Genomic DNA, 27,529 nt, shown 5'->3' with positions numbered 1-27,529 from the left:
TTTCGATAGATTTTTTGTGGACCTGTGTGCCCCCTAGCGGTTTGTTCTGTAAATGAAGCTTCGTTTCGGCCCAGGAGGAGGAGAGGGAAGGAAAGATGGCGGCCGGAGCCGAAGCGGCCAGTAGTGGCGGCCGCAGCAGCAGCAGTAGCTCTTCGGCGGCTTTGGAAGCGAGTCTGGACCGTCGATTTCAGGGAGTTACGAACACGATGGAGTCCATACAGAACTTGTCCTCGTGGTGCCTCGAGAATAAGAAACACCACGGGGCCGTAGTGCGCTCCTGGTTGAAGTGGCTCAAAAAATGTGAGTCGCCTCGGCTTGTACACAAACACTAAGCAGGTCGCTCGCGCGTTTATGTATGTGTGGTGTTTCTGTTATGTGTTTTCATTTCCCTGCAAAATGCCGCTTGTCCTTCGTTTTCGACTGTGGACTTTTAATTTTTATTGTTGCTCGTCGGGGGAATATTCCAGCACCGTACACACCATGAGAGCTGCTAGCATGCTATACAGCTGGGCTTTGGCTTACAGGCCAGGCTTGTAAAGCAGGACACTTCAGCAACGTTGCCTTAATTTCATTTAGTTTTGCATCAAAATTGCAACCTTTCGTATCAACCCTTAATGTTATTTCGATATTTTATTTTAATGATTCCATGTCGCAGAGAGCGCACGCGCACACACGCACAAAACAGCACGCGCGCACAAGGAGATACAAATCCGGTTTATATAATAATTTCTGACACTGCAAAGTTTTGGAGGTGAAGAAACCACACAAGCAACTGTCAAAATTTCATTTTCCTGAAGGTATTATTGTTTTGTTAAACTCGGAACTAGAGTGACACTGCGCTAACGTCCCAGAATGCACCTGTAAACACGTTTCTCAGACCACAGGGTCTGGGAAAGGTTGCGAGGTCAGATTGTACATCCCTGCTTTATAATGAACTGACATGTCTGTATGTTTACACCGTTGTGCATTGTGGGATACAGAATCTGTAGGGAAAACCCACTTTGTGTCTCTTTGCACAGTGTTCACTGTGTATTGCATGTTTTTATAGTGGTGATCACAGTCGAGTTTATACAGTGTGCATTAATGTTGTAACTGCTTTGGTATTTTAAGTAGTAGCATGAAAAGAGGTGACTGGATCAACAGTTGTTATTGGTGGAATGTTATGAATGTGACTGGGTGGTGATCAGTGGAGCATAGTGATGAACTGAATGATGTGATTGGCTGAGATCAGCTGAGTGATGTGACCTGTTGAGTATATGATCGAGCTTTGTGATGTGATTGTGGTGTAAGTGGTTAAATTAGGTCTAATTTATAATATTTTGTGGTATTTTTTATTTTGATTCTTGTATGCGGCGCTCTCAACGCTGCAGCCCGAGTTCGATCCTTGGTCAGGGAACCAACCCCCAGCCGTTAGGGTTGCACAAGCCTTAGTGCCGGTCCCAAGCCCAGATAAATTGTGGAGGGTTGCGTTAGGAAGGGCATCCAGCGTAAAAACATGTGCCAAATCAAACATGCAGATGATCCGCTGTGGCGACCCCTAACAAGAGAAGCCGAAAGAAAGTTTTTTTATTTTGGTCTTTGTAAACATTTTACAGGTGTGAAAAATGTAGAGTAAGAATGCTTTTGAAAATAAGTGTGCATCAATTTTTTTCCACTGAACCAAATGCGAACAGAAGGGAAATCTAAAATCAATATTTGGTGCGACTACACTTTGGCTCTCCATTTTGACTTTTGTACACTTTCACAAAGTCAGGGATTTTGTACTATCAGAGTCGGGTGTATGATTTACCAGTTATACTAAGCAGGTGCTGAGGAACATCCATTTCTTAGGTAGGTTGATATCCAGTCATTAAGATGTGTTGGAGGCTTTAAACTGGGCGAGGAACAGCCAAATTCTGCTGCTTAGGTGAGGTGGTGGAACAGGCCATACACCATAGCAAGACTGAGCACAGCATCAAAACTCAAGGTAGTTTATACTGCATCTGCAAGGTCTCCCCCAGGCAAAGCAGACTGGGGTTTCCAGATGTGCTGTTCAGGCTATTTTGAAGATGCAGAAAGTAGTAGAAGAGTAGAGACAGCATTTGGACACCTAAACTTAATGCAGCAGATGAAATGTACACCATGATTACTTCCCTCAAAAATCAGCAAAGAATTGTTGGAAACCAGTGGGACTCAGGTACACTTATTTACTATCTGGAGAAATCTGAAGTGGACTTCAGGGACAATTTGCGTGTAAATAGCCATACATCTGACAAGGAAACAAGGCTAAGGGACTCAAATAGGCACCAAAACAGCAGGTGCTCTGGACCGATAAGATCAAATCTGAAGTATCTGGTTGTAGCAGGAGGAAAGTTGTCTCTCGTAGAGCTGAAGAGTGTTACAATAATGAGTGTTTGAGGCAACAGGGAAACATGGTGGAGGTTTCCTGCAAGTTTGGGGCTGCATTTCTGCAAATGGCGTTGGAGATTTGTTCAGGATTAATTGTGTCCTAAATGCTGAGCAACACAGTCAGATACTTAACCAACGTTTATTCTGCAGCAGGACAACTATCCCAAACATATAGCCAGTGTCATTAAGAGCTGTTTTCAGTGCAGAGAAGAACAAGGAGTCCTTGAAGTAATAGTTTTGGCCCCCACAGACTATGATCTCAATGTCATTATGTTTGTCTGCTATTACATGAAGATAGAAAAGGATCTGAGGTTAATTCTCCAAGATGTATGAAACAACCTGCCTGCCTTCAAACTCTGTGTGCAAGTGTATCTCAAACAGCAGGAATTAGTTTTGCAGGCAAATGCAGCAAATATTGATTTGATTTGTATTTTTGTTCTGTTTATTCACTTTGCATTTTTATAATTAATAAGAAAATAAGCTACCACTTATTTTACTCCACAGCATTTTTCAAACTTTTACACAATACTGTATACATACACACTCTTACTTACTCTAACCTATTAAATATCATCAAACTTGCCTTTCAGATAAATCTGACAAGTGTCTGGGCACTGTTTGTGTGCATGAGTGGATGATTACTGTGTGGGTGAGATGAGTGGGGAATTTTAAGGGTAAAGTTTGTGAAAACTTTGCCCTAAGATTAGTACCACCTACATAACATCCAGCAGAAAAAATGACTGATCATTTGGTGAAGCGTATCACAAGATCCTAACACAAGTGTTAACCTAGTTTCAAAATCGAACTTCACTAGTATCTTGTGTATATTCAGTTTTCTAGATATGTTTACCCCGAGGATCCAGTCACACGGCTAGCAGAAGATGAATATTAAACTCTTGTAAGAAATAAGGCTTTAGTATTCAAACCTTTCTTCAAGCAACGAACCTGGTCACATAACAAGCAGAGGCTACTGAACCCAATCACAATTTTATACTGGATTCAGTGGTTTCAAATAACAACACTTTGCTTGATGCTTACATGATTAGCTAGGCGTAAACATGTCGAGATCCTGCAGGAAACCCATCCTCTTTAGCAGGCTGATGTAACCTGCTCTCTTCTTAATACTTCTTTCTTTATTTAAGATATTTACAGAGCCATACTTCTAGGTCTGCCATTGGGAATATCTTGTTACAATCCAATACACAACTGCAAAATATTAAGTCAGTTTTGCTCCATGCTGTTATAGCCACACCAAACAATCAGACACCAGAAATCGCAAAATGTTACAGACTGTGCATTTTGGGTGACCTTTGTTTCTGTTAACAGGAACTGCTGACACAAAACTGCCTGGGAGTAGGTGTTTAAAAAATGTTATAGGCATAAAACAGAGGGAAATAAATTATTAGACAAACTCAGCATGATATAGTGTAGTGTCAACTCAATTTACTTTACTCTGTGAATTATTGTTTGGAATATTCTGCTATATGTTATATAGCCATAGTAACTAAAGTCACGTGATTAACAAGATTGACAAAATTAGATCTTAATTTATTTCCCAATTCTAACTTATTTGATCATTTTACAGAATGTATGGCCTGTGACAGCTGAAACAGTTACAGAGATAATATTAAAATAAAACGGACAGCTGTAGAATGTATTTCTCAGGCAGTATGTGCTGGACTGCTGGAAGTTAATATTTTAGTGTGCACTATTTTTTGGTAACTTGAGGTAATAAAGGAATATCTGTGAAGCAAAACAGGTAAAAGTTTTTTCCAGCATGAATATATTATTGTCTATATGTTGGGGTGCAGATTTTTTCACTTGACTATAGTATCAAATCTTTTTTTTTTTGTATGGTGCAGTGCAATCTAGCGATTATATAGTTTGCTTTATTGTCGCAAATACGAAATAATAAAAGAGGGCTAAAATGAAGGAACTCGCATTACTGAGGACATTCTGGAGCTTAAAGCTTTACGGCCTCAAAAGTTCGAATGTAGGAGGTTAAACCTACTGCACAAATGTAATGGAAGGCCTTGCTGCTCTGCAGTAGAGGGTCTGGCTGCTGTGAGAGCAGAGGGTCTTACTGTAATGCTGCTTTTGCTTGGCAAAAAGGTTCTTGTATACTAGAAGGACTTGCTGCATCATACTGGGTGTTCTTGCTTAAAAGATTAATTATGTTTTAATGTATCTTCATTGCACAGGGTCTAAATTGTTTCGTTGCATAAAAGAGACCAGTTTTACTATGTAAGTTTGGGTTTAACTGTGTGCAAAAGAGACTAAACTGCATACCAGAGGGTCTCGCTTTGTGGCAAAGGGGCTTGCAGTTAACTGTAAACATCACCTTCATTTAAACCATTGATTGAACGTTCTGAAGCCCTTCCATCAAAACAAGATATCCAATGATATACACTGTATTCATCATCTGTCATAGACTTGCATAAAAACCGTTCTAACAGCACTTTATCGGTAGAAAATCTCATTGCTTGTGCATCGTGGTAGAAATTTTTATTTTTGCAAGATTGAGATGTTCTTGACAGAGTTCTTTTCATGTTTTTGTTTTGTGTGTTGGTCCATGTGGTGTTAGGGCCTTGCTTCATGGTAAATGGTCTTGCTGCCTACCTTGTTGTTTTTTTTTTTTTTTTTTTTTTTTTTTTTTTTTTTGTGGTTGCGGTCAATGCCTAATGATGCTTGTTGTGTGGTAGAGGCCCTTTGTGTTTGCTAGACTCAAATGATGGAGAGCTTTACCGTGTTGTAGCGCTTAGTTTTAAAGGGTCTTGCTATATTTAGAGGGTCTTGCTATGCAGTAGAGGCATATTGCTGGAGTTTTGAGTCAAGAGTAGAGCATTTTAAAACTATTATTTTGGAAGAATGTTTGTTCTTTTCTGGCTTCTTAAGTTGTGGTAAAAATAGATTTCACAGCTTGTAGTTTCTTTGGCAGCACATTTCACATAATGTTATCCTTTATTTATTTTACTCTGGGGGCAGTACAGAGCCTTGTAACTTGTTTGACATAAATGGTAATGTGATGTTCAAAATGAATTCCTTATTCCTTTCACTATTAAATTTAGACATTTTTACAGTATGTGAAATATTTATTTTTTTACAAATGGAAGGTTGATTTAGAAGTTTTGATTTATTTTAATTACTAAAATGTTAGTTATATGATTTGATTTCATTTAGTCACAATTTTTTAAACACAAGTTCAATTAGACAATAAGCCAACTTTTAATTAATAAATACAGTTGTTCTAAATATACCAATTCCAAATCTACTGTGAAATATTTAAAGACTGTTTTAAACTATTTGAATGTGTGATGCTAACATGGTTGGTTTCTGTCTCTTTAGCGAATGCCAATCACAGGCTGAATCTCTTCTACCTTGCTAATGATGTCATTCAGAACTGCAAGAGGAAAAACGCCATCGTTTACCGCAGCACATTCGCTGAAATCCTGCCTAATGCCGCTCTGCTGGTCAGGTGTGTGTGTAATAGAGGAAATTTTCATTGAATTATTTTGTTGTAGTTCAAAACTAAATTTCTGTATTGTTTGGCTGTAGGGATGCTAAAGTGCGTAAGTCAGTGGAGAGAATCTTCAATATTTGGCAGGAGCGGAGCGTTTACCCAGAGGAGCTAATCACCGAACTGAAGACAAATCTTCAGAAAAAAGAAACAGCACCCCCTTCAGGTGAAGTAAAATGAGTTTAAAGTACAGTCAACGCCCGCCCGCCCATAATTCGCGGTTCAGAACATTCGCAGGTTTTCATTTGGAATCTAAATAACAGCAAATTATCTTAAAATTCGTTGGAATCCATGTTCAGGAACGTTAGGAATAAAATTTTATTAAATTATGTTTTCACTACATTTTTTAAAACACGTTACTGTATTAACGTGACATAATATCTTGATGAATTCACTAAAGTATCATGGAGGCTGCAGGGGTGTGTCCAAAATTCGTGGATTTTCAGAACTTATGGAAGGGTCTTAGAACATAACCCCCTCGAGTTCCAGGGGACCACTGTATATAATGTTAGTGCTAATTTATAGCAATGTGCTATTGTTACTCATTTTCTTTTTCATATGTTTGCTCTTCTTGCATCTCCAGTTACCCCTAAAGCTGCCCTCAAGTCCAAGATTGTAGCAGAGTTTGCAGTAAGTATCTTGAATTATAATATTTGATTCTTCCCTGTTTCCCCAAAAATAAGTCTTTGTTTATGATCTGTTTACACTTCAGCCTCAAGCTTTTATCGAGCGCCTATCGGCGTACAAACGCTCTGTAGAGGAGAGCGAGCTGAAAGAGAAACAACTCGCCGCTCTCAGAATCGACGTCTACAGCACTGAAGCTCTCAAGCATCTCAAAGGTTTTTGATTCTTCTTTTTTTTCTCTGCATGTTACATTATGCTCACACTGGAGGTGCCTTTCATAAATGTTAATTAAATGTTGTGTCACAGAATATTATTATTTTTTGACTCAGATAAAGCAGGAGGAAATAAATTCTCAAAGGATTTTGAGGAAGGCAGCACAAAGCTGCAGGAGGTTGTGAAGTTTCTGGAAGGACAGAAGGAGACAGAACCGGCACTGCTCGAGGCTCTGGGGAACGCTGACGTTTTTTACGAAATGCAGTACAAAGAGGTCAAAATTGTCGCTAATGTAAGTAAAAAAAAAAATAATAAAAAATAAATTTTTTGTGTGAACTCTTGACTAACAAATCACTTGTTAGTTTCAGTGTCAAATGAATGAAAGTCTAGATCTGAATTTTACAATAGAACAATATGTCACTAATTGTTGGTCTCTGCTCAGGCATACAAGACCTTTGCAAATCGTGTTTCGAATTTGAAACGCAAATTGGATGCTCTAAAAGCCACACTACCCGATGTCGAGTCTCCAGTTCCCTCACCCTCGGAGGATGCGCCCTCACCCTCTGGCTCTGAATCACCCTTTCATGGATTGGGACGTAACCAACGGACAAAAGATGAAAAAGACAACAGAGATGTGGAGGACATGGACATGTCGGATGAAGAGACTGCACACACCACAAGTATTTTTGGTGAGCATTTTATTTTGTTTGTTTGTTTGGATATTTTTTTCTGTATTTATATTTAAAGCATTTTTTTATTTCAGTTGAAGACAAAAAAGAAAAAGCTGCCCCTCTGTCTGCAGTTTCTAAAGCCACCAATGCAACAGCAGATAAATCCCCTACTTTAGCTACTCCCACAAAAACAACACCTGAGCCACCAGCAGCTCAGACAACATCCTTGTCTACAGTGACCACACCCACCAGTACTCTCAGCTCCGCCCCTTTAAATTTGGCTAATGTGGATCTTGGGAAGATCAGCTCTATCCTGAATAGCATCACTAATGCCATGAAGAACACTGGTGAGCAAAATTCAATAAAAATGCATCATCTTTGGACCTTTAGTTACTATATATATATTATATATATATATATATATATATATATATATATATATATATATATATATATATATATATATATATATATATATATATATAATTATATTGTGTAATATAATATATAATTACATATATTTTTTTACTATTTTCCTATTTTACAATTTGTATAAATTAAAAAGGAAAATATAATCAAATGATTTCATGTCTGTATGGTATTTATGAACCAAAAAAGCAATGTATGTTAATAGTTTTTTTATAAGTGTATTTATTAATCAGTGCATCTATGTATCTGTCTAATCTTTCTGGGTTTCTTTTTGCCTGTTTGTTTATTACTACACAGGTGTCAGTCCAGTGTCCCGCCCCTCTCCAGGAACTCCCACTACACAACCAGGCCACACCCCCATAGTAAAAAGCACACCCACTGTTGGAACTGCAGCACCCAATCCGTTGGCCAGTATTCTGTCAAAAGTGGATATTTCACCAGAGGGAATCCTAAATGCGCTTACAAAGACTCACACACACCCTGGTAACAACACACACTCTAGATCACATATTTACACACACACTTAGTGGTTTGTTCATTTTTTTTTTTTTTCCTTTTTCATTCAGGTTTGTCTTCTCTGATTTCGTCAGCCCGGGCTGGTTCTCTCACTTCTCCAAATTCTGCCCCCTCTTCTTCCGCTGTCACCACGACAACAGAAACAGCACCTGTAATGACAACCACCACAACTCCAACACCACCATCCACCCCGAAGACTCCAAAAGCTTCTGAAAACAACAGCTTGAACTTTGAGCCTGAGCAAGAGCAAGTGATAGAATGGGAGAGGGATAGAGAGAAAGAGAGGGAGAAGGACAGACAGGAAGTTGTGATGCCGAGCTTAGAGTCAAAAATCAACAACTTCCTGCAAGTGAATCCTGGATTCGCAGGCGTATTCGAAGCGGAAAGTAACAGCCCACTGCTTGTGGGCGGAGATGCCACACCAGTTCGAGATGAACGGGGCGGGACGCCGACACAGGATGAAATAGTTGACAGCCCACCCTGCGTTATTGGCCACAAAACACACATTTCATCATGGGGCGCAGAAGACGAGATGCGCAAAGACAGAGACTATCGCACCCTGTCAGGAAAGACTGCGATGAAAAACAAAGAGAAAGAAGTGGGAAAGAGGAGGAGTGAAGCATCCCCTGGCCATACCCCTTCCTCCTCTTCCACTTCCTCTCACTTCTCCTCACAGGAATTAGCCACAAAATCTAAAACAGAGGGAAGAAGAGTTAGTGTAGGAGCTCAACGAGAAAAAGTCAAGGAGGATAAAGGAGGGAAGAAATCATCGAAGAAAAAGGAATTGATAAGTGGAGACAACGAGCGCTATCATCGCATTCAAACTGTGGTTACTGCAGCAACCGGCGATGAAGCCACAACCATCGATCAGCTTGGCTACAGCAACCGCATCCAGACAGTTGAGAGCATTCGCGTGATTGGTCGAGGTTCCAGAAGGTCCAGTGGTGCAACCAGGGGCAGTGGGGTGTGGTACGAAGAGGCAGAATTTATGGAAGCCCCACCTATGCCTCACCCTGGAAACCATGGTCCTGATTCTGAAGACCATGCCACATCTGCACCAGCTCATTTGCGACTTCCGCAGGGCCAATACTCCTCACCACCTCCCCCTCACTTTTTCCCTCTTTCTCAAACCCCGGCCCCTCCAGTTGTCCCTCCTCCTCCTCCTCGCATTGCTCCACCCCCTCTTCCTCATTTGGCCCCTTCTAGGGACTTCTCTCAGTCCCCTACTACTTCAGCTGTGATGGTGGGCGGTGTCCTGGTCCCCATTGATCGAGTTTTGCCCCTCCCTCCCGCTAATCTACGCCCAGATGTGGTTAAAGCCCATGGGGGTGGGGCTATCACTTCTAACAGTTCTAGGGGTAAATCTAACTCCATGCGCCCCCTTCATCGTCCACTACTTGGTCAAAGCCCGACCTCCCCTTCACCAACCACACCCACAACCCCTACCTCTTCCAGAGAGCCCCGCCCACTTTTGCCCTCCCCACCCCGACCTCTTCTTCGCTTGCCTTCACAGAGGCTTCCATTGCCCCTCCCCCTTTCCCGAGAGCCCTTGTTGCCAAGTGCAAAGCGACCTGGGCCCGCCTACCGTGGTGGATCGTTACACGCGCCTAAGCGACCCTTTTTGCCTCCTCGCTATTAAAGATTGCAATGCTGTCTAATCAGACATGTGCATTTGCTTAGGCACTGCTCCTTTGCTTGTAAGGTTAAAGTCACATGATATCAGCATTTTCCCCAGCTTGGTTTCCCTCAAAGCCAATTAGGCAAGATGGTGGGATGAAATAGGAGAGAAAGGAAGATTAACAGGAAGAAAAAAGGTGGTTATTCTGATCATTTCCACTTATCTTTGTGTGTGTGTGTGTGTGTGTGTGTGTGTGTGTGTGTGTGTGAGAACAAAACTAGATTGTTCTAGATCTAGGTCTGTAATTAAGAATGTAAATAGAGGCGCTTCTCTTTTCTGTGTGGCTTCTGCATTCCTGCTCTCAAACTCTGTCACTCAATCTGTAAACTCACTAACTTCTGCTTCACACATGTATAATTATCTGGAATCAACCTGCGTTCACACTAGAAATCGGCAAGTCACTCACAGTCACTCCAGGTTTGAGTGTGGTCTGTACAGCTTCTTTTAATTTGCGAAATGGAAACCAAATGGTCCAAGTCTAGTTTCAAAATAATGCGTTACTTTTGCTTTAAACTTCAAGTGCTTTTGGAATTGGAGCTAAACGCAAGCAGATACTAGAGTGTTGTGTGCTTGGCTTTGTCACTTGCTATCGTGAACGCAGGCTTATTGTTGCTCAACAGCTAGGACATACAATCACAACTTTTAACTAAAACAATTGATTTAGCGAAAATAACACCACAACTCAATCTTAATGCTTCCATCTTTCTGCTTCCTGTTCTTTAATTCTTAAAATTATCCTTTTTTTTTTTTTTAGTCCTGGCATGTATCATTAATAATAAAAGCCCTCTGTTGAGAAATAAGAATGATCGGGGGCTTACAATTCTTTATCAATATAATTGTGGTATTTGGGTTCTTTTGGTGTGTTGTTTTTTTTGTTTTTTTTTTGTTTTTTTTGTTTTGTTCCAAAGAAATGTGTATAAGAAATGTGCATATTTTTATATATCTGTATCTGAATCTGTACACAAGCAAGCTACATGTACGATTAATGGAAAAAACATTACCTATTACAGAGGATATCCGGTTTGCGTATTTGAGCTACACACCCTTTTTTTCCTTTTTTTTTTAAATTTTTTTTTTGTTTTGTTTGTTTTATATTTCTTATTGCATGGGGATGCAGAACTCTGGCATTGTGTATGTAAATAATAAGGCTCCACCCCCTCGTTAGAACTATGAAAGACAAAAATGCAAGGTTATGGTTTAGAGAAAACCTTTGAAAAAAAATCGTCTGTGCACTGAATATTAAAATTTTCAGTATATCCTTTAACAGAGAAACACTAAAAACTACGTGCCACAATAATGCACGTAGCTTTTTAAATGGTGTATACCGTTTTGTAGGAATCTGATTGGATAGGTAAAAGAAGAGGAGCTTACACTTTACAATTTGTTTGTTTCCTGTTCCCTTTCCTTTGGAATTTCAGTTTCAATTTTCAAAAAACGCCAGCTGAAATAATTTTGGAATACTGTTTCTGATGCGCCTATTTCCTGTAATGAAGCTGCCTTTTCCTCCTTTCTTGGGGGTTTTCTTTGTCTTTTTTTTTTGCATTATTAACATTAAGTAAAGTTGGTAAGGAATTGAGTCAAAATCACTGTAGAAGGTTGTGGCCCAGTGGGCATTGTTGCAATCTGTTATAAAATTCTCAGCTAAATTTGAAAGCGTTTTTATCAGTATGCAGAAAGCTAGTTGGAATGTTGTGTTGCCATACAACATAACATTATATTGACATTTTCAGATCTACGTTTATTTCCCCATAATAGGAGAACTTTACATTCAAATCAGCAAAGTCACTTCCATGTCCTAGTTTGTTGCAATAAAAACTAGTTAGCATAAACTCTTCACTCGCTAACCACCATGTTACTACATAGGCTTTGAGGAAACTTTCTACTTTGCAAGTTAGAATGTTCTTTCAGTCTGCTTGATTGCTAGCATAAGATTTCTACATTTTCAGCAAAGGAGTATTATTTTACTTTGCTAGTCAGTAAACATGCCAGTTAAAAGTAAAAAGGACTGTTGAAACATCATCAAATATAATCAAATGCAGACGTTATTGATTACCACTTTTTAATTGGACAAGGATGTGCTGAAGAAAAAAGTATTGTCACACAGGTGTAATTGTGTGGTGTGTGTGTGTGTGTATGTGTATATATATATATATATATATATATATATAAATATTATATGCACGCTGATTATTGCTAAAAAATGTTTCAAAAAAGTTCAGATTTGATTTTTACCTTTAGATGTGTATAAAATACTTTGGACTTGAGGATCAAGTGTTTGAAAGAAAGTCTTGTTACTGGTTTTCACCCACACACAGAGAAATGAGCTGTAATTAATGTACATACTGCTAATACTGCTTGTACAAGTAGTGGTGTGATTTTCCCCCCATTTTGGTTCATAACCTGTGAGCATTTGAGGAAATCGGTGGTGGTGATATACAGCGTCTTCTTTTTTCCTGAATGCATACACTATTAGACATTCTACAAGTCTCACTATTCACATTCTAAAAGTTCATGTATAAACACATGAACTAAGATAAGGAACAAAATCACTTTTTTCCCCCCAAACACTAGACTTTGATTTATGGGTATATTCTTTGACCACAGGGCTAGTGCTCCTAGTTGTTAACCATCCATGTGACCCTGATTAGATGAGTGTATAACTTCATACAGTAAGCCAATAGCATATTTTTACATGTAACTAGTCTAGCTAGTTTACAAAGGTGAACACACGTGTATACAGTATATGCTTGCTAGTATATAAGCAACTAAGCTCATGTTATCTGTTCCACTCTTTAATGTGTTTACCAACCTTCAGTCTTTGAGTGTGTTCTTTCATTAAGGAGCACAAACCATGCTGTACCTAGTAACCATGCTAACTAGTTTGCTATATACTCTATATCACAGAGCCAGCATTCATGTGGTTTTGTTTCCCAATTTGTCTTTAGCCAAGTGTGTAGATTTAGGATAAATTATCCTTTGAGGAGGCTGTTAGCAAGCCATTGCTCAGGGGTCTTAAGATTGTTTTCCTAGCAATTCTGTGCATTCTGGTTAGCAGAATATAAATAAGCTCGCTAGATGAGTCATACGGTGGAATCAAATTGAGTTTTGTTGCTCTGACTAGGTCTGACCATGAACTACTTCACTGCTAAAAACTATTCTATATCTCTGTGTGTAGGACACAACCATTATTGATAAATACACAAGAAACGTTGTAAACGGCAATTAGCTTCTTAATTTAGTGCTCTTTGTCAAAGCTACATATGAAAGTACACTTTTTTTGTTAGAGAATCAAATACTTTGCAAATGAACACACTCTCCATCCTGCAAAATACCTTTTTTTTTTTTTTTTTTTTTTTTTTTTTTTTCTTTTTCTTTTTCTCCTTATACAATCTGTTTGAGACATGGCACCGGCTGCTTGGAGCATAAATATCAAAACTTCATCCACACGGTCTAAACCTACAGAACTGCTGTTGAGGGTTTCAAGTCAGGACTCCAGTTTAACCCTATTGTTTTTTTTTTTTTGGTGTTTTTATTTTTTTTTATTTAACTTTATATATATATATATAAGGGCAAATATAGAACTCTAAAGGGTTGGTTTGTCCTGATAAGAGCACAGGATCCCAACCCTGTTTCGGGAGAACCTTCTGTCTGCACATTTAGTATTTTTTCTGAGGTAATGTGTTTTGTCGAAAACTGACCTTAAGTAGAACAAGTTTTCTAAAAGATTAACATTTCATTGGTCTTCATCCTTTCGACCCTTGGAGATGTCGGTTAAACAGAATTAAATTGAGGACTGACGCTGACAAATTTCACACCACCAATAGTGTGTCAAGTTCCTTTCCATTGTATTGATTATCTCAGAACTGAAATGTTCACAGGCTGCTAATTAGATGTATTGATTTATAACTCCATTACAACATGGATTCCTGAACATTCTGTGACCATTTCTGTTTTTGTACTCATCTACATTCCAGACAAACATATGTAAACATTCAACATTGTCGTTTTGGCAACAAATAGAAAGACTCAGGGGATGTTTATTAGTCTCTCCTTTTATTACCAACTACTATTGTTATTCCACCAGCTAATACTATTTTGATGCAGTTGTGAAGGTTGCTGTATTGATTTTTAAATATAAATATCTAATTATAGCATTAATTTATAAATGAGTTGTTTAAGTATAATAAAAACTTTTAGATATGATCAATGTATTAAATACTGTTAAATGCAGCTCAATTAATATGCTAATTAATTTTAAAAAATAGAAAAGGGAAAAATAGAAGAAAAGGACTATCGATTTTAAATCCTTTATAGTGCAATATTTGTCTCACTTGGTGTTTTGTTTTTTTATTTTATTTTATTTATTTATTTTTTGAGGACCTACGCTAACAAGCTTAATTATCTCGGGTTGATTTCATTTGTAATTAGTTATTTTTAAAAGGCTACTGTATGCGCATTGTTGGTGCGTGGTTGACTCGTTCGAATGCCCCCACGCAGTTCTGTCTCGCTTTCTTATTGGTCAAGCCTCTGGAAAACGTCTGACCAATCAGCTGTCTGCTTCCCGTTTTATTCCGGTAACATGGCGGCGCACAGAGCACGAAAGGGAACGACGTTGTAGGAGTAAATAAAAAAAAAAGATATGGTGTATTATTTTTTTTATTATTATAGATATTGATCTTGTAAACATTTAGGAGGGATGATGGTGGCATTGTGTTTGCGGCGAGCTGTGCGGCATGAGACCCTGAGGTCGGCGTTAAGGAGCCACAGAGGCTACAGCAAGGTTATATACAATATTGAAATAATTTTGACTTCACTAAATCTAAACACCCATTTAAGAACTGTTTAGTAGGATCTAATTGTTCTGCCCTGCGCTTATTAGGCGGCTCTGTGAAATTGTTATCGACATGATTCACGTGAATGATGTTTTGAGATGCTGAAGAGGAAACGTTCAGATAGAAAGTAATGTGGACTTTAGTTACAGGACTCTTAAGTGATTCCCCCGACCACTAACACATAAAATGTTCCCTTCCCTAAATCCTCTTTTTAGTCATGGACAGAAGTGTTTCTCCTTGCACATTTTTTAAGAGTGCAGTCTGCTGCAGGTTTGAATTTTTTTTTTAATGTGTTCAAGACTTAAGAAGCCATTTAACATCATGCATTTAATTCGATTCACTTGCAGTACACTTCATTTCTATCTAAAAGAATTGCTTATATACAGTGCTGACCTGCAGCTGGCACAGATACTGATCAGTGATACTGAAGTGTAGGTTCATGTCTCCTGGTTGAATTTCAAGAGCAGTTCAGCAATATACTTGTCTTCAGTGTTTGGTTGTACAGCTGGTCCTTGTTGTGTCCCTGCTTCATTGGGAGGTTACCAAAATGATCCATTATGTATACATCCAAAATTGTTTGCTGTTTTAATTACATCTGACAATTTCATATCTCCTTTTTTTGTTAGTTTGTCCCCCCCTCTATTTGATTCGCATAGATTTTTTTCTCTTCTAGATTTCTCACTTCTGTAAATGGGTTTTATATTTTATTTTTAAATAAACAAATATGTTGTCCAACCCCAACACCACACTTAACATTCAGAAGTATCAGCAAAACAGACTAGATATATAATTATGCACGGATTTACATTATATATTTTCTGTCATTTTTCAACAACTGAAAGGTCTAATTAACAACTACACACACCCCCTTCTGCCAAAACCACAGGGTGTACCAACTTATGCACTTTACCATGCTCATGTTCTGATTGTAAACTAAGTATTTTAGTGTTGTCTTCTTGCACAGCCTCATATTATTACGCTCAAATCGTGGTTGCAAACGTCACCATGTCAACACGCTACATCATGTGACCATCCAGAGAAGCACAATAGAGCATCACAAGTGTATAAACAAACCGCAGTTAGAAAACTCATTTCACTGTCTCTGTTCCAATTCTAAATTCTCACTTCTGTACACATTTTATTGTCACCTTTCACTCTCTTGCAGACATACTTATCAAATACATGTTTAGCAAATAGGTTGAATTCTGGATTCTGATTGGTCAGTAGATGTGTAGGAAAAAAAAGTGCAACATCATAAAAAGTCTGTAATTGTTAGAAAACCTCTCTGCAGCTGGAGGAAGGAACTAAATTTAAATGGCAATATTGTATCCCGTTCCTGATCAATTCTAATGCTGAAATGCGCGCACACACACACCCATTACCTTTTGTACAGAGAGCTAAATGGATACGGTTAACGGCTGCTGATCAAATGACGAATGTCGTCGTCTTTAAAAAAAGAAAAAAGAAGTGCAAAACTAACAATTTTGTGATATTCACTACACACTGCAGTAGAAAGGCTTTTAAGTACTTGAGTACTTTGGGGTATAAGGCCACAGCCCAATGTTTTAATTAGTTTGTTTTGTTTTGGTTTTGTTTTTCAGCTTGTGTATTTGACATTTAGTATTTGTGTAGCCTTGGGTTTCAAAATGGACATCAATATTGTATTTATCATCAAAACGAAAAATCTACAGAATGAATGAAATCTACAGAAAAGTCATTGATTCATGTTAAATATGTGACTTGAAATACTACATGGTATCAAGTAATTGCTTGTGTCTGGGGGGGGTTTGCTTATGTGTCTTACAGCTTCAGCCCTCAGCCAGCCAGTTACAGCGACTGCAACTGTTTGATGCTTTCTCACAAAGGTCAGATCAAAAACGGGCAGAACCTGGACGAGAGCTGAGTATCCGTTTGGCTAATGGCAGAACAGTGAAAGGGGTGTCGGGTGTTACGACCCCACTGCAAATAGCTCAGGATACCCGGTGAGTCCACACACTGATTTTACTTATTGGCAGCTACCTCTTAGTCAAACAGAGGTGGGTCTTAATTGTCACCATTTCTGCAGGGTTAAAGGGGCTGTAGTGAGCAGGGTGAGTGGCACGTTGTGGGATTTATCTCGCCCCCTAGAGGCTGACTGTGAGTTGCAGCTACTCTGTTTCGACTCTTCAGAGGGAAAGCAGGTGTGTGGGTGTGTGTGATTGTGAGAGGGAGAAACATTTAAAAAATAAATCTCTTACATCTTACAGTTTGTGTGTGTGTGTGTGTGTGTGTGTGTGTGTAGGTGGTGTGGAGGACAGCGGCGTGTGTGTTGGCAAGTGTGATTGAAACACAGTTTGGTGTTCAGGTGTGCCGTGAAGGCGTTTCAGACATTGGACTGTTCTGCGACTACAGACTGGACCACAGGTACACACACACATACACACACACACAATACAAGTCTCCTAATACATTTTACAAAAGTTTTTATGTAATTACTGTTTTTTTTTGTTTGTTTTTTATTAATTTCTTTTTAGTTTTTCCCCCTATAATATTTACTGCAACATGTTTTCATGGTTACATAAGTTTTTAATACTACATACTCTTCATTTTATTTATATTATAGTTTTTGTATGTATTTATTACATATGCATTTAGTACAGTGCTTTTTTTTTTTTAATAGTTCTGAAATATTTTCGAAACAATTTTCATTTTTATTGCTGTATATTTATTTATTACCTATTTACCACAGTGTATCCAAAAAGTATTCACAGTGCTTCACTTTTTCCACATTTTATGTTGGAGCCTTATTCTAAAATGGATTAAATTTACTTTTTCCTTAATTTCCTAATTTTCCTCACTTTACATTTTCCTCAAAATTCTACAAACAATACCCCATGTACATAAGTATTCACAGCCTTTGCTTAATACTTTGTTGGAGCATCTTTGGCACCAATTATAACCTCAAGTCTTTTTGAGTTTGATGCTACAAGCTTGGCACACCTATTTTTGGGCAGGTTCTCCCATTCTTCTTTGCAGAGCCTCTTAAGCTCCACCAGACTGGACAGGGAACGTCGTTGCACAGCCATTTTCAGATCTCTCCAGAGATGTTCAATCGGGTTCAAGTCTTGGCTCTGGCTCGGCCACTTAAGGACATTCACCTAGTCGTTCTGTAGCCACTCTTGGCTGTGTGCTTAGAGTCGTTGTCCTGTTGGAAGATGAACCGTCACCCAGTCTGAGGTCCAGACCGCTCTGGAGCAGGTTTTCAGCAAAGATGTCTCTGTACATGCTGCGTTCATCTTTCCCTCGTTCCTGATTAGTCTCCCAGTTTGTGCTGCTAAAAAACATCCCCACAGCTTGATGCTGCCACCACCATGCTTCACTGTAGAGATGGTATTGGCCAGGTGATGAGCAGTGCCTCGTTTCCTCCAGACATGACACTTGGCATTCAGGCCAAAGAGTTCAAACTTTGTTTCATCAAACCAGAGAATGTTGTTTCTCATAGTCTGAGAGTCCTTCAGGTGCCTTCTGGCAAACTCCAGGCAGGCTGTCATGTGCCTTTTACTAATGAGATGGTTGTTCTTCTTGAAGGTTCTCCTCTCTCCACAGAGAAACGCTGGAGCTCTTTCAGAGTGACTATCAGGTTCTTGTTCACCTCCCTGACTATGGCCCATCTCCCCTGATTGTTTAGTTTGGCTGAGCAGCCCGCTTTAGGAAGAGTCCTGGTGGTTCCAAACCTTTTCCATTTATGGATAATGGAGGCCACTGTGCTGACTGAGACCTTTAATGTTGCAGAAATGTTTCTGTTCCCTTCCCCAGATCTGTGCCTCAATACAATCCTGTCTCAAAGGTCTACAGACAATTCCTTGGACTTCAGGGTTTGGTTTGTGCTCTGACATGCACTGCTAATTGTGACCTCATATAGACAGGTGTGTGTCTTTCCAAATCATGTCCAATCAACTGAATTTACCACAGGTGGACTCCAATTTAGTTGTAGAAACATCAAGGATAATCAGTGAAAACAGGATGCACCTGATCTCAATTTTGTGTGTCAAGGCTGTGAATAATTATGTAAATAAGTTTTTATTTATTTTATTTTATTTTATTGGAAGTGCTTTGAATACTTATTAGATGCACTATATGCATAGTTGGTCATTTCTTTAGTGGCACAATAGTTTTTAGTTTTTTTAATCAATTATTTTTTATTAATACTTAATTACATTACAAGTGTTTGTTTACTGTTTGTTTGACATTTAGAAATATGTAGATAATGTTAAATACTATGTAGCATGGGTTTTATATATATATATATATATATATATATATATATATATATATATATATATATATATAATTTTTTTTTTTTTTTTCTTATTATAAAGAATTATAATTTTTTTTAATTATTGCACAATTTTTTCCCCTATAAATAGATCATTTTATATAGTAAAATATTTTCTTAGCAAAATGTTTTCTTGGCAATAGTAAAAGAGCATAGCTAGGTCTTGAGCTGGTAGTCAGAAGAGTTTGACTTTTAAAGGTTTCAAATTCCCACAATCGTCAGTAATAACAGTAGTGTGTGTCTCAGCTCACTCTGTTTAGAGGAGGTGGAGCGGAGCTGTGTGGAGGCAGCAGTGTTAAAACTGCCCATCACAACAACACCACTGAGTGCACACCAACTCCAACAGCTCTTCCAGGTAAGAAACCGGTCAGGATCTTTAACCCAACTCCTGCTGCATGCTTTAATGGTGTCGGTGACATTGTGTAATGAGGTCTTTGTGGTAGGATGATGACGTGAGGCTGCAGTGTGCCGAGGAGTCCCTGATGCTTGGAGACACAGTCAGTGTGTACAGGTGTGTGTATACACACACACACACACACACACACACACACACACTAACCCCTCTCGAAGAATCCACAACACCAAAAGTAACTTTAAGGGAACCTTTCTTTACCTTTTTTAATTATTTCCTGATAAAAGCAATTGACACTGTCAGAAGCTTCGCTGTTTTCTTTAAGCTTGCATTAGTAATGTTTTTTCCCTTTTTGTCACACAAACTTGCATCGAAGCAAGAAAGAGATAATAAAGCATATGAGATAATAAATGCTCTGCTGCGACTAAACCACTAGGGGTCATTATTCAACTCCAAGAAAAAATCTCATTGGCAATTTTATAACACAAACAAATCCATGTAATTTTGTGTGTGCGTGTAGGTTTGGTGTGTGTATAGGTGTGTGTACCGGTCCTCTCCTCCCTCACACAGGCTTCCTGCGCTCTTTTAAAATGCTACAGGTGAGTCACTGCAATATCCCCAGGGTCCTAAACTTCTCCACTTCTTCCTCTTCTTCTTAAAACTAATTTCTCAATACGAATGCTGCAGGTTTCCCCCGTGACTTTATCATCAAATCCCAACACAGTGGGTGTGCAGAGGATTATGGGGGTTTCGTTTCCCAATGAGAAAGAGCGAGAGCGTTGGGAGAACGAACAGGAGGAGGCAAAGAAACGAGACCACCGCCGCATCGGAAAGGTTTAGTCATTTTTATCAAATGTTAATAGGTAGATGTGTTGTTAATGCTGTTGTTGGTTTTTTATTTATTTATTTTATTTTAGGAGCAGGAGCTGTTCTTTTTTAATGATGTCAGTCCAGGAAGCTGCTTCTTCCTGCCTAAAGGAGCTCATATTTACAACACGCTCACTGATTTTATAAAGGTAACAGCTTTCACTCAGATGTTTATATATATATATATATATATATATATATATATATATATATATATATATATATATATATATATACAGGGAGTGCAGAATTATTAGGCAAGTTGTATTTTTGAGGATTAATTTTATTTGAGGATTTAATTTGAACAACAACCATGTTCTCAATGAACACAAAAAACTCATTAATATCAAAGCTGAATATTTTTGGAAGTAGTTTTTAGTTTTAGCTATTTTAGGGGGATATCTGTGTGTGCAGGTGACTATTACTGTGCATAATTATTAGGCAACTTAACAAAAAACAAATTCATACCCATTTCAATTATTTATTTTTACCAGTGAAACCAATATAACATCTCAACATTCACAAATATACATTTCTGACATTCAAAACCAAACAAAAACAAATCAGTGACCAATATAGCCACCTTTCTTTGCAAGGACACTCAAAAGCCTGCCATCCATGGATTCTGTCAGTGTTTTGATCTGTTCACCATCAACATTGCGTGCAGCAGCAACCACAGCCTCCCAGACACTGTTCAGAGAGGTGTACTGTTTTCCCTCCTTGTAAATCGCACATTTGATGATGGACCACAGGTTCTCAATGGGGTTCAGATCAGGTGAACAAGGAGGCCATATCATTAGATTTTCTTCTTTTATACCCTTTCTTGCCAGCCACGCTGTGGAGTACTTGGGCGTGTGTGATGGAGCATTGTCCTGCATGAAAATCATGTTTTTCTTGAAGGATGCAGACTTCTTCCTGTACCACTGCTTGAAGAAGGTGTCTTCCAGAAACTGGCAGTAGGACTGGGAGTTCAGCTTGACTCCATCCTCAACCCGAAAAGGCCCCACAAGCTCATCTTTGATGATACCAGCCCAAACCAGTACTCCACCTCCACCTTGCTGGCGTCTGAGTCGGACTGGAGCTCTCTGCCCTTTACCAATCCAGCCACGGGCCCATCCATCTGGCCCATCAAGACTCACTCTCATTTCATCAGTCCATAAAACCTTAGAAAAATCAGTCTTGAGATATTTCTTGGCCCAGTCTTGACGTTTCAGCTTGTGTGTCTTGTTCAGTGGTGGTCGACTTTCTGCCTTTCTTACCTTGGCCATGTCTCTGAGTATTGCACACCTTGTGCTTTTGGGCACTCAGTGATGTTGCAGCTCTGAAATATGGCCAAACTGGTGGCAAGTGGCATCTTGGCAGCTGCAGCTTGACTTTTCTCAGTTCACGGGCAGTTATTTTGCGCCTTGGTTTTTCCACGCTTCTTGCGACCCTGTCGACTATTTTGAATGAAACGCTTGATTGTTCGATGATCACGCTTCAGAAGCTTGGCTATTTTAAGACTGCTGCATCCCTCTGCAATATATCTCACTATTTTTGACTTTTCTGAGCCTGTCAAGTCCTTCTTTTGACCCATTTTGCCAAAGGAAAGGAAGTTGCCTAATAATTATGCACACCTGATATAGGGTGTTGATGTCATTAGACCACACCCTTCTCATTACAGAGATGCACATCACCTAATATGCTTAATTGGTAGTAGGCTTTCCAGCCTATACAGCTTGGAGTAAGACAACATGCATAACGAGGATGATGTGGTCAAAATACTCATTTGCCTAATAATTCTGCACTCCTGTATATATATATATATATATATATATATATATATATATATATATATATATATATATATATATATATATATATATTAGGGATGTCAATTTCGACAAATTCTCATGATCGATCGTCGTTTAAATTAACGATCAATTAATCGATTAATCGTTAACCTTCATACTGCAAGATGCGTCTACAGTAGTTATCGCATGAATTGTTGTGCAATGACACTAAAAACGCAAGCGTCCTCCCACAAAGGAAAGGGTTTTTACTGTAAATAAAAGGCTAGTAGGATTATAAAATGAATCGATTGATCATTTTATATAATTATTTAATTCAAATACAATGACTAATATAACGCAGTCTCAGATGCACTCTGGCATATGAGCTGAGCGAAGCGGAGTGGTAATATTTCCTTAAGAGCGCCTTTCTGAAGATTCCACTCCGCTCGCTCAACCCAGTTCATAATCCAAGCGTTCTAAGTGCATTTTATCTTGTGTGTGCTTTTCACATGCTTTATAATCCATGTGTATTTTGTAAAGATCTCGCACATTTCATCTCGTGTGAGTGTGTGCGTTTGTGTTTTAATGAGCCTATTTTGAATATTCTATTGAACAACAACGGCAGCTATTTTCACGGAAATAAAGTGAATGAAAATCAAATACACTTTTTCAGTTTTTGCATTTTAGGAATGTTTGCTAAGGATAGATTAATATATTTAATACATTTTAATTAATACAATTAATACAATTAAGAAGAATTTAAAAAATTAGTTTGGAAACATAATTGCTATTTATCAGCATGCATAATTTTAGACAATTATAAAAGAATTTTGGTACAAACAGTAAACAATTAGGCCTACTAGAAAAACTTTATGTCGGAGCTGGAACTGGTTTACGGCGAGCGTCAGCGGAATATTAACGGAGCGCTTGCTCGGGCGGTTAGCGACTGAGTGGAGCGCACTTCCATAGAGCGGAAATCGTAGCGAGCGTGCGTCCATGTCAGCAAGTTTTTGTTACGGTGACGCTTATAGGCAACATGTCATTTGCAATCATTTTGCACAGTCGTTTAGTTATTTCTTCTGCCTTCTGAGTTCCTACCTTTTTCCCGGCTAAAATGGAGGTTATTGTTGGCTGTGTCGAATCAAATCCTGTCCCGGAAACCGCTGGATGCACTTTTTTCAAATGATATATCATGGTGCTCGTTGATGTATTATATTTTAAAACACAGGCACAATGTTTGCAATTAACATTATCACCATTTGAAATAAAATGAGCCCAAAAAAAACTCTTGCGTGCTCGCTTCATTTTCCTTCACAACTGCTGTACTTTACATGTTTTGGCATAAGCCGCGTGCGTCGTCCTCTTTTGGCGGTTGGCAAACCAGCTAGCTGCCCACGTCTCAAACTATGTACGTTAATGGTGATCATGCTTAATCGACCGTCGATAAGGTTTATCGATTAAAATATTTATCGACAATTAATCGATCGTCGATTAATCTTTGACATCCCTAATATATATATATATATATATATATATATATATATAGTTACCAGAAAACAATATCAGTAGAAATAAATATATATTGTTGTTCATATTTATATGTAAGAACTTATTATTTATTGTTTAGTTTTAATGATCTAAATTTCTGAATTATTAATCCAGATCTATGCAAATAAATGTTTTACTTAATTTCTATTTTATTTCTTTGTAATAGCTCATTATATAAGGTGGGCACTTGGGGGTAAAAACACTGGAAAAGTGTCTGTCTTGTCCTCTTTCCATTAGAGTGAGTACAGGAAGCGTGGATTCAGTGAGGTTGTGACCCCAACTCTGTACAGCACGTCGTTATGGCAACGCTCAGGTCACTGGGAACACTACAGCGAGAACATGTTCACAGTTACATGTGAGCCACACACTTTTGCCCTCAAGCCTATGAACTGCCCTGCGCACTGGTAAGGACATGCCCCCTTCTCTTACACAACAGACTGCATGAACGCTGTTTACGTATTTTTGGTAGAATCTCAGCCAGCGGCTTTAATTCCACATATGTTCTTATGGCAATGTGTGCTAGCGGCAAAACTCCATCATACAATAGATTTTACTTTGATTCATTAACTATTTATTATAAAGTTTTATATATGTATATATTAACAAGAAAACTCGCCCTCCAAATGACTGATGTAACTCAAAATATATATGAGACGTGCTTCTCTTTATTATTGGATGTGACAGCTGACTTCCTCAAAACATTCAATAATAAAAAATATTCAAATAAATAAAATATATATAGAAATGTATACACACAATTTAGACAGTTTTTTTTAAATTGTGTAATATATATCATATCAACCTGATGAATGAGGTTATTTGTGTTAATTAATTAAATATGTGTAAAATAATGATCTGTTTTATTGTAATAAAATGTCTCTGTGTTAATTGACTGCAGTGTGATGTACGAGCAGAGAGTGAGATCTTGGCGTGAGCTGCCGCTCCGTTGGGCCGACTTTGGTGCACTGCACCGTAACGAACACTCGGGGGCACTGGGGGGCCTCACTAGGGTACGACGTTTCTGTCAGGATGATGCACATATCTTCTGCACACCAGAGCAGGTATACACACAAACACACACACGATAATTTGATATAGTCCAAAAATGTGAATGCGTGCTACAGTCACGAGCCTCTAAATAACAGAGTTAAATTACACTTGTCCAAGTCAGGGGGGTGTGGTCTCTGTTTCAGTCCCCGTTAGTGAAATGGGTATTAATACTTTGGCTGTTAGTGAAAGGTGAACCAGCTGCGGCTTCTGCTTTTCAGCAAAGGAAGAGGGTGTGGCTTTGCCATGTTGGTTCCCAGTAAAGTAGACTCTTGTTAGTTAATCTTAGTGAAGTGGACATGAGATCTTAATGTGAAGGAGATGTGTGTTAGTGTTAGTGTCCGTGCGCGTGGCTGCTGTTTTTATTCTATTAGTTTCAATTCAGTTTTATTTGTGTAGCACTTTTAACGTTAGATATTGTTCCAAAGCAGCTTTACACCTATAGTAAGGTTATGTTGTTGAAATGTACAAGTTTATCCCTAATGAGTGAGCCAGTGGTGACCGTGCCAAGGAAAACTCCCTGGTATGAGGGAGAAACCTTGAGAGGAGCCAGACTTGAAAGGAAACCAATACTCATCTGGGTGGCACCAAATATCCCTTCATTATAGTTAAATCTTTTTTGAAGTGTGCTGTTCAGTGATTGGTGCTTATATCTGTTTCAGTAAAGTGATGTGGCCTCTGCATCATTATTTACATGTTAATCTCTCTCTGCAGTTAGAAGAAGAGATCACCGGATGTTTGGACTTTGTAAGGAGTGTGTATCATGTGTTTGGTTTCACATTCCATTGCTTGCTCTCCACTCGCCCCACTCAGTATCTTGGAGACTCTGCCCTCTGGGATACTGCAGAACAGGTAACATTTTGATCATACACGCCAGTCGAGCCATAGGCACACAAGCTACCCTAACCCTGATGCTTTCTCTCTCTCTCTCTCTCTCTCTCTCTCTCTCTCTCTCTCTCTCTCTCTCTCTCTCTCTCTCTCTCTCTCTCTCCCTTGTCGTTCTCACTGTCTGTCCCTCCCTCTCTCTGCCTGTCAGAGTAGCAGTTAGAGAAGAGTCTGCAGTGTTTTGGTGAGCGCTGGGAGCTTAACCCCGGTGATGGAGCATTTTATGGTCCAAAGGTGCCACACACAACATGTGCATAAACAACCACACATGGTTTCAATCATGATCATCATCAATGTTGGGTGGTGTGCATGTGTGTCCTCGAGGAACACATTCCAGAACACACTGTCGTGTGTAATCTCCTCCATGCTTAGGCTCACACAAACAAACACACAAATACTTAGTGTCACTGAGGCGTCCACAGACTTTGAGGTCTCACCCTTTGTTTGCGTGTGTGTGTTAAGATTGATATCCAAATCCGAGATGCAATTGGTCGACAGCATCAGTGTGCCACCATCCAGCTGGACTTCCAGCTGCCAATTAGATTCAACCTGGAGTATGTAGGGTACGTACACTCGCACTGAAACATTCTTTCTTTGATAACAGTCTCTCCTTTTCTAGCTCTGGCTCTCCTTTCTTTGTAGACGTGGGGTTTTTTTTGTATTTCTCTTTTTGTCTACCCCTCTGTCTGTCTCTCTTACATTTTCTCTTCTTACTCATCCTTTCCTTTTTTTTCCTCCTTCCTTCTCTTTCTTCACCTTCTTACCTGTCTTTTTCTGTCTCTCTTTCTACCTCTATAAATGTCTCACATTCTCTTTCCCTTTGTCAAACTTTCTCTCCCTTTTCCTCTTCCTATATTACTTCTTTCTCTCGCATTCTAACATGTCGGTATAACAAAATTTGGTTTTGCTTTCATGCTTTCTCTTTCAGAGCGGATGGACAGATGCACAAACCTGTGATGGTGCATCGTGCCGTTCTGGGCTCACTGGAGAGAATGATAGCCATTCTAGCTGAAAACTTTGGTGGAAAATGGTGAGAAATATATAGTAAATTATATTGACACTCGTGGGTAAAGTGTGTTGCGATTGGCTGAAAGTGATTGACCATGCAATTGACCTTTGTTCATTTCTCTCAGGCCCTTCTGGCTTTCCCCAGCGCAGGTCATGGTTTTGCCAGTAGGGGATGAAAGTGAGCAGTACGGCCTGGACGTGAGTCCACCATTTCTCACTGTTGTTAGAAAATAACGTTATTAGTTTACATGATTAAAATTTGTTTAGTGAATTTAATAAATAACTTACTACCTTAAGTTCATTTTAAATCATTTGTGGTAAATTTAAGGTGGTCCAGAGATTGAAGAAAGAAGGTTTTATGGCTGACCTTGACACTGACCATGGTTCCACCTTAAATAAAAAGATTCGCTCAGCACAGCTTTCCCAATACAACTATATATTTGGTAAGAGACACAAATAAGTTGTTTAACTCTGATGTGTGATTGGTTGCTGGGTTTTATTGCTGATGTGTAGTTAATTAAGCTTCATTAAATATATTTATAAAATTTCTCTGTCTCATCATATGTCCTCCTCTCTGTTTCTTTTCTTGTATCCTTGTCTCTGGTTCTCCTAGTGGTTGGAGAGAAGGAGCGGCAGAGCAGGACAGTCAGCGTGAGAACAAGAGGAGGAAAACAACTAGGACAAATGTTAGTGGAGGACGTGGTGACATCACTGACAGAGCACCGAGAGAGCCGCAGTAACCAGGACCATTTCTGAAACGCACACAAACCCATGAGGTGTTGAACAGAGGATTGTGTGAGGGCGAGATCTCCAGCTGTTCATGATTCTGTGGGATATATTTTATAATAAAATCATGTAATTTGTAAA

At 38.9% G+C, this 27,529-nt stretch overlaps 1 protein-coding gene across 3 annotated transcripts; it reads left to right on the top strand.

Moving 5' to 3' along the window:
- The first annotated feature begins 68 nt into the window (after positions 1 to 68).
- Positions 69 to 27,529, top strand: LOC124384895 (threonine--tRNA ligase 2, cytoplasmic-like). Of its 3 annotated transcripts, XM_046847881.1 has the most exons (18): positions 14,592 to 14,816; positions 16,675 to 16,850; positions 16,934 to 17,048; positions 17,150 to 17,271; positions 19,430 to 19,538; positions 19,627 to 19,694; positions 20,056 to 20,134; positions 20,223 to 20,369; positions 20,453 to 20,551; positions 23,960 to 24,126; positions 24,621 to 24,783; positions 25,484 to 25,621; positions 25,811 to 25,888; positions 26,117 to 26,217; positions 26,583 to 26,684; positions 26,788 to 26,860; positions 26,991 to 27,105; positions 27,276 to 27,529. In XM_046847881.1, exons 1-18 carry the CDS (start codon positions 14,733 to 14,735, stop codon positions 27,416 to 27,418), a joined length of 2,079 nt encoding a protein of 692 aa, XP_046703837.1. In that variant the 5' UTR covers positions 14,592 to 14,732; the 3' UTR covers positions 27,419 to 27,529. The 3 variants fall into 3 exon arrangements, 2 of the variants coding, with proteins under 2 accessions (XP_046703836.1, XP_046703837.1); XR_006925645.1 differs by lacking the exons at positions 14,592 to 14,816; positions 16,934 to 17,048; positions 17,150 to 17,271; ... (12 more) ...; positions 26,991 to 27,105; positions 27,276 to 27,529 and adding exons at positions 69 to 300; positions 5,734 to 5,863; positions 5,944 to 6,071; ... (5 more) ...; positions 8,140 to 8,325; positions 8,409 to 10,172 and having other exon boundaries at positions 16,675 to 16,810; XM_046847880.1 differs by lacking the exons at positions 14,592 to 14,816; positions 16,675 to 16,850; positions 16,934 to 17,048; ... (13 more) ...; positions 26,991 to 27,105; positions 27,276 to 27,529 and adding exons at positions 69 to 300; positions 5,734 to 5,863; positions 5,944 to 6,071; ... (5 more) ...; positions 8,140 to 8,325; positions 8,409 to 11,865.

Source organism: Silurus meridionalis, chromosome 4 (genome assembly GCF_014805685.1).
Source record: "Silurus meridionalis isolate SWU-2019-XX chromosome 4, ASM1480568v1, whole genome shotgun sequence".
Lineage (NCBI taxonomy): Eukaryota > Metazoa > Chordata > Actinopteri > Siluriformes > Siluridae > Silurus > Silurus meridionalis.
Note: the sequence above shows the minus strand (reverse complement) of the source record. Positions and strands in the feature narration are given on the sequence as shown.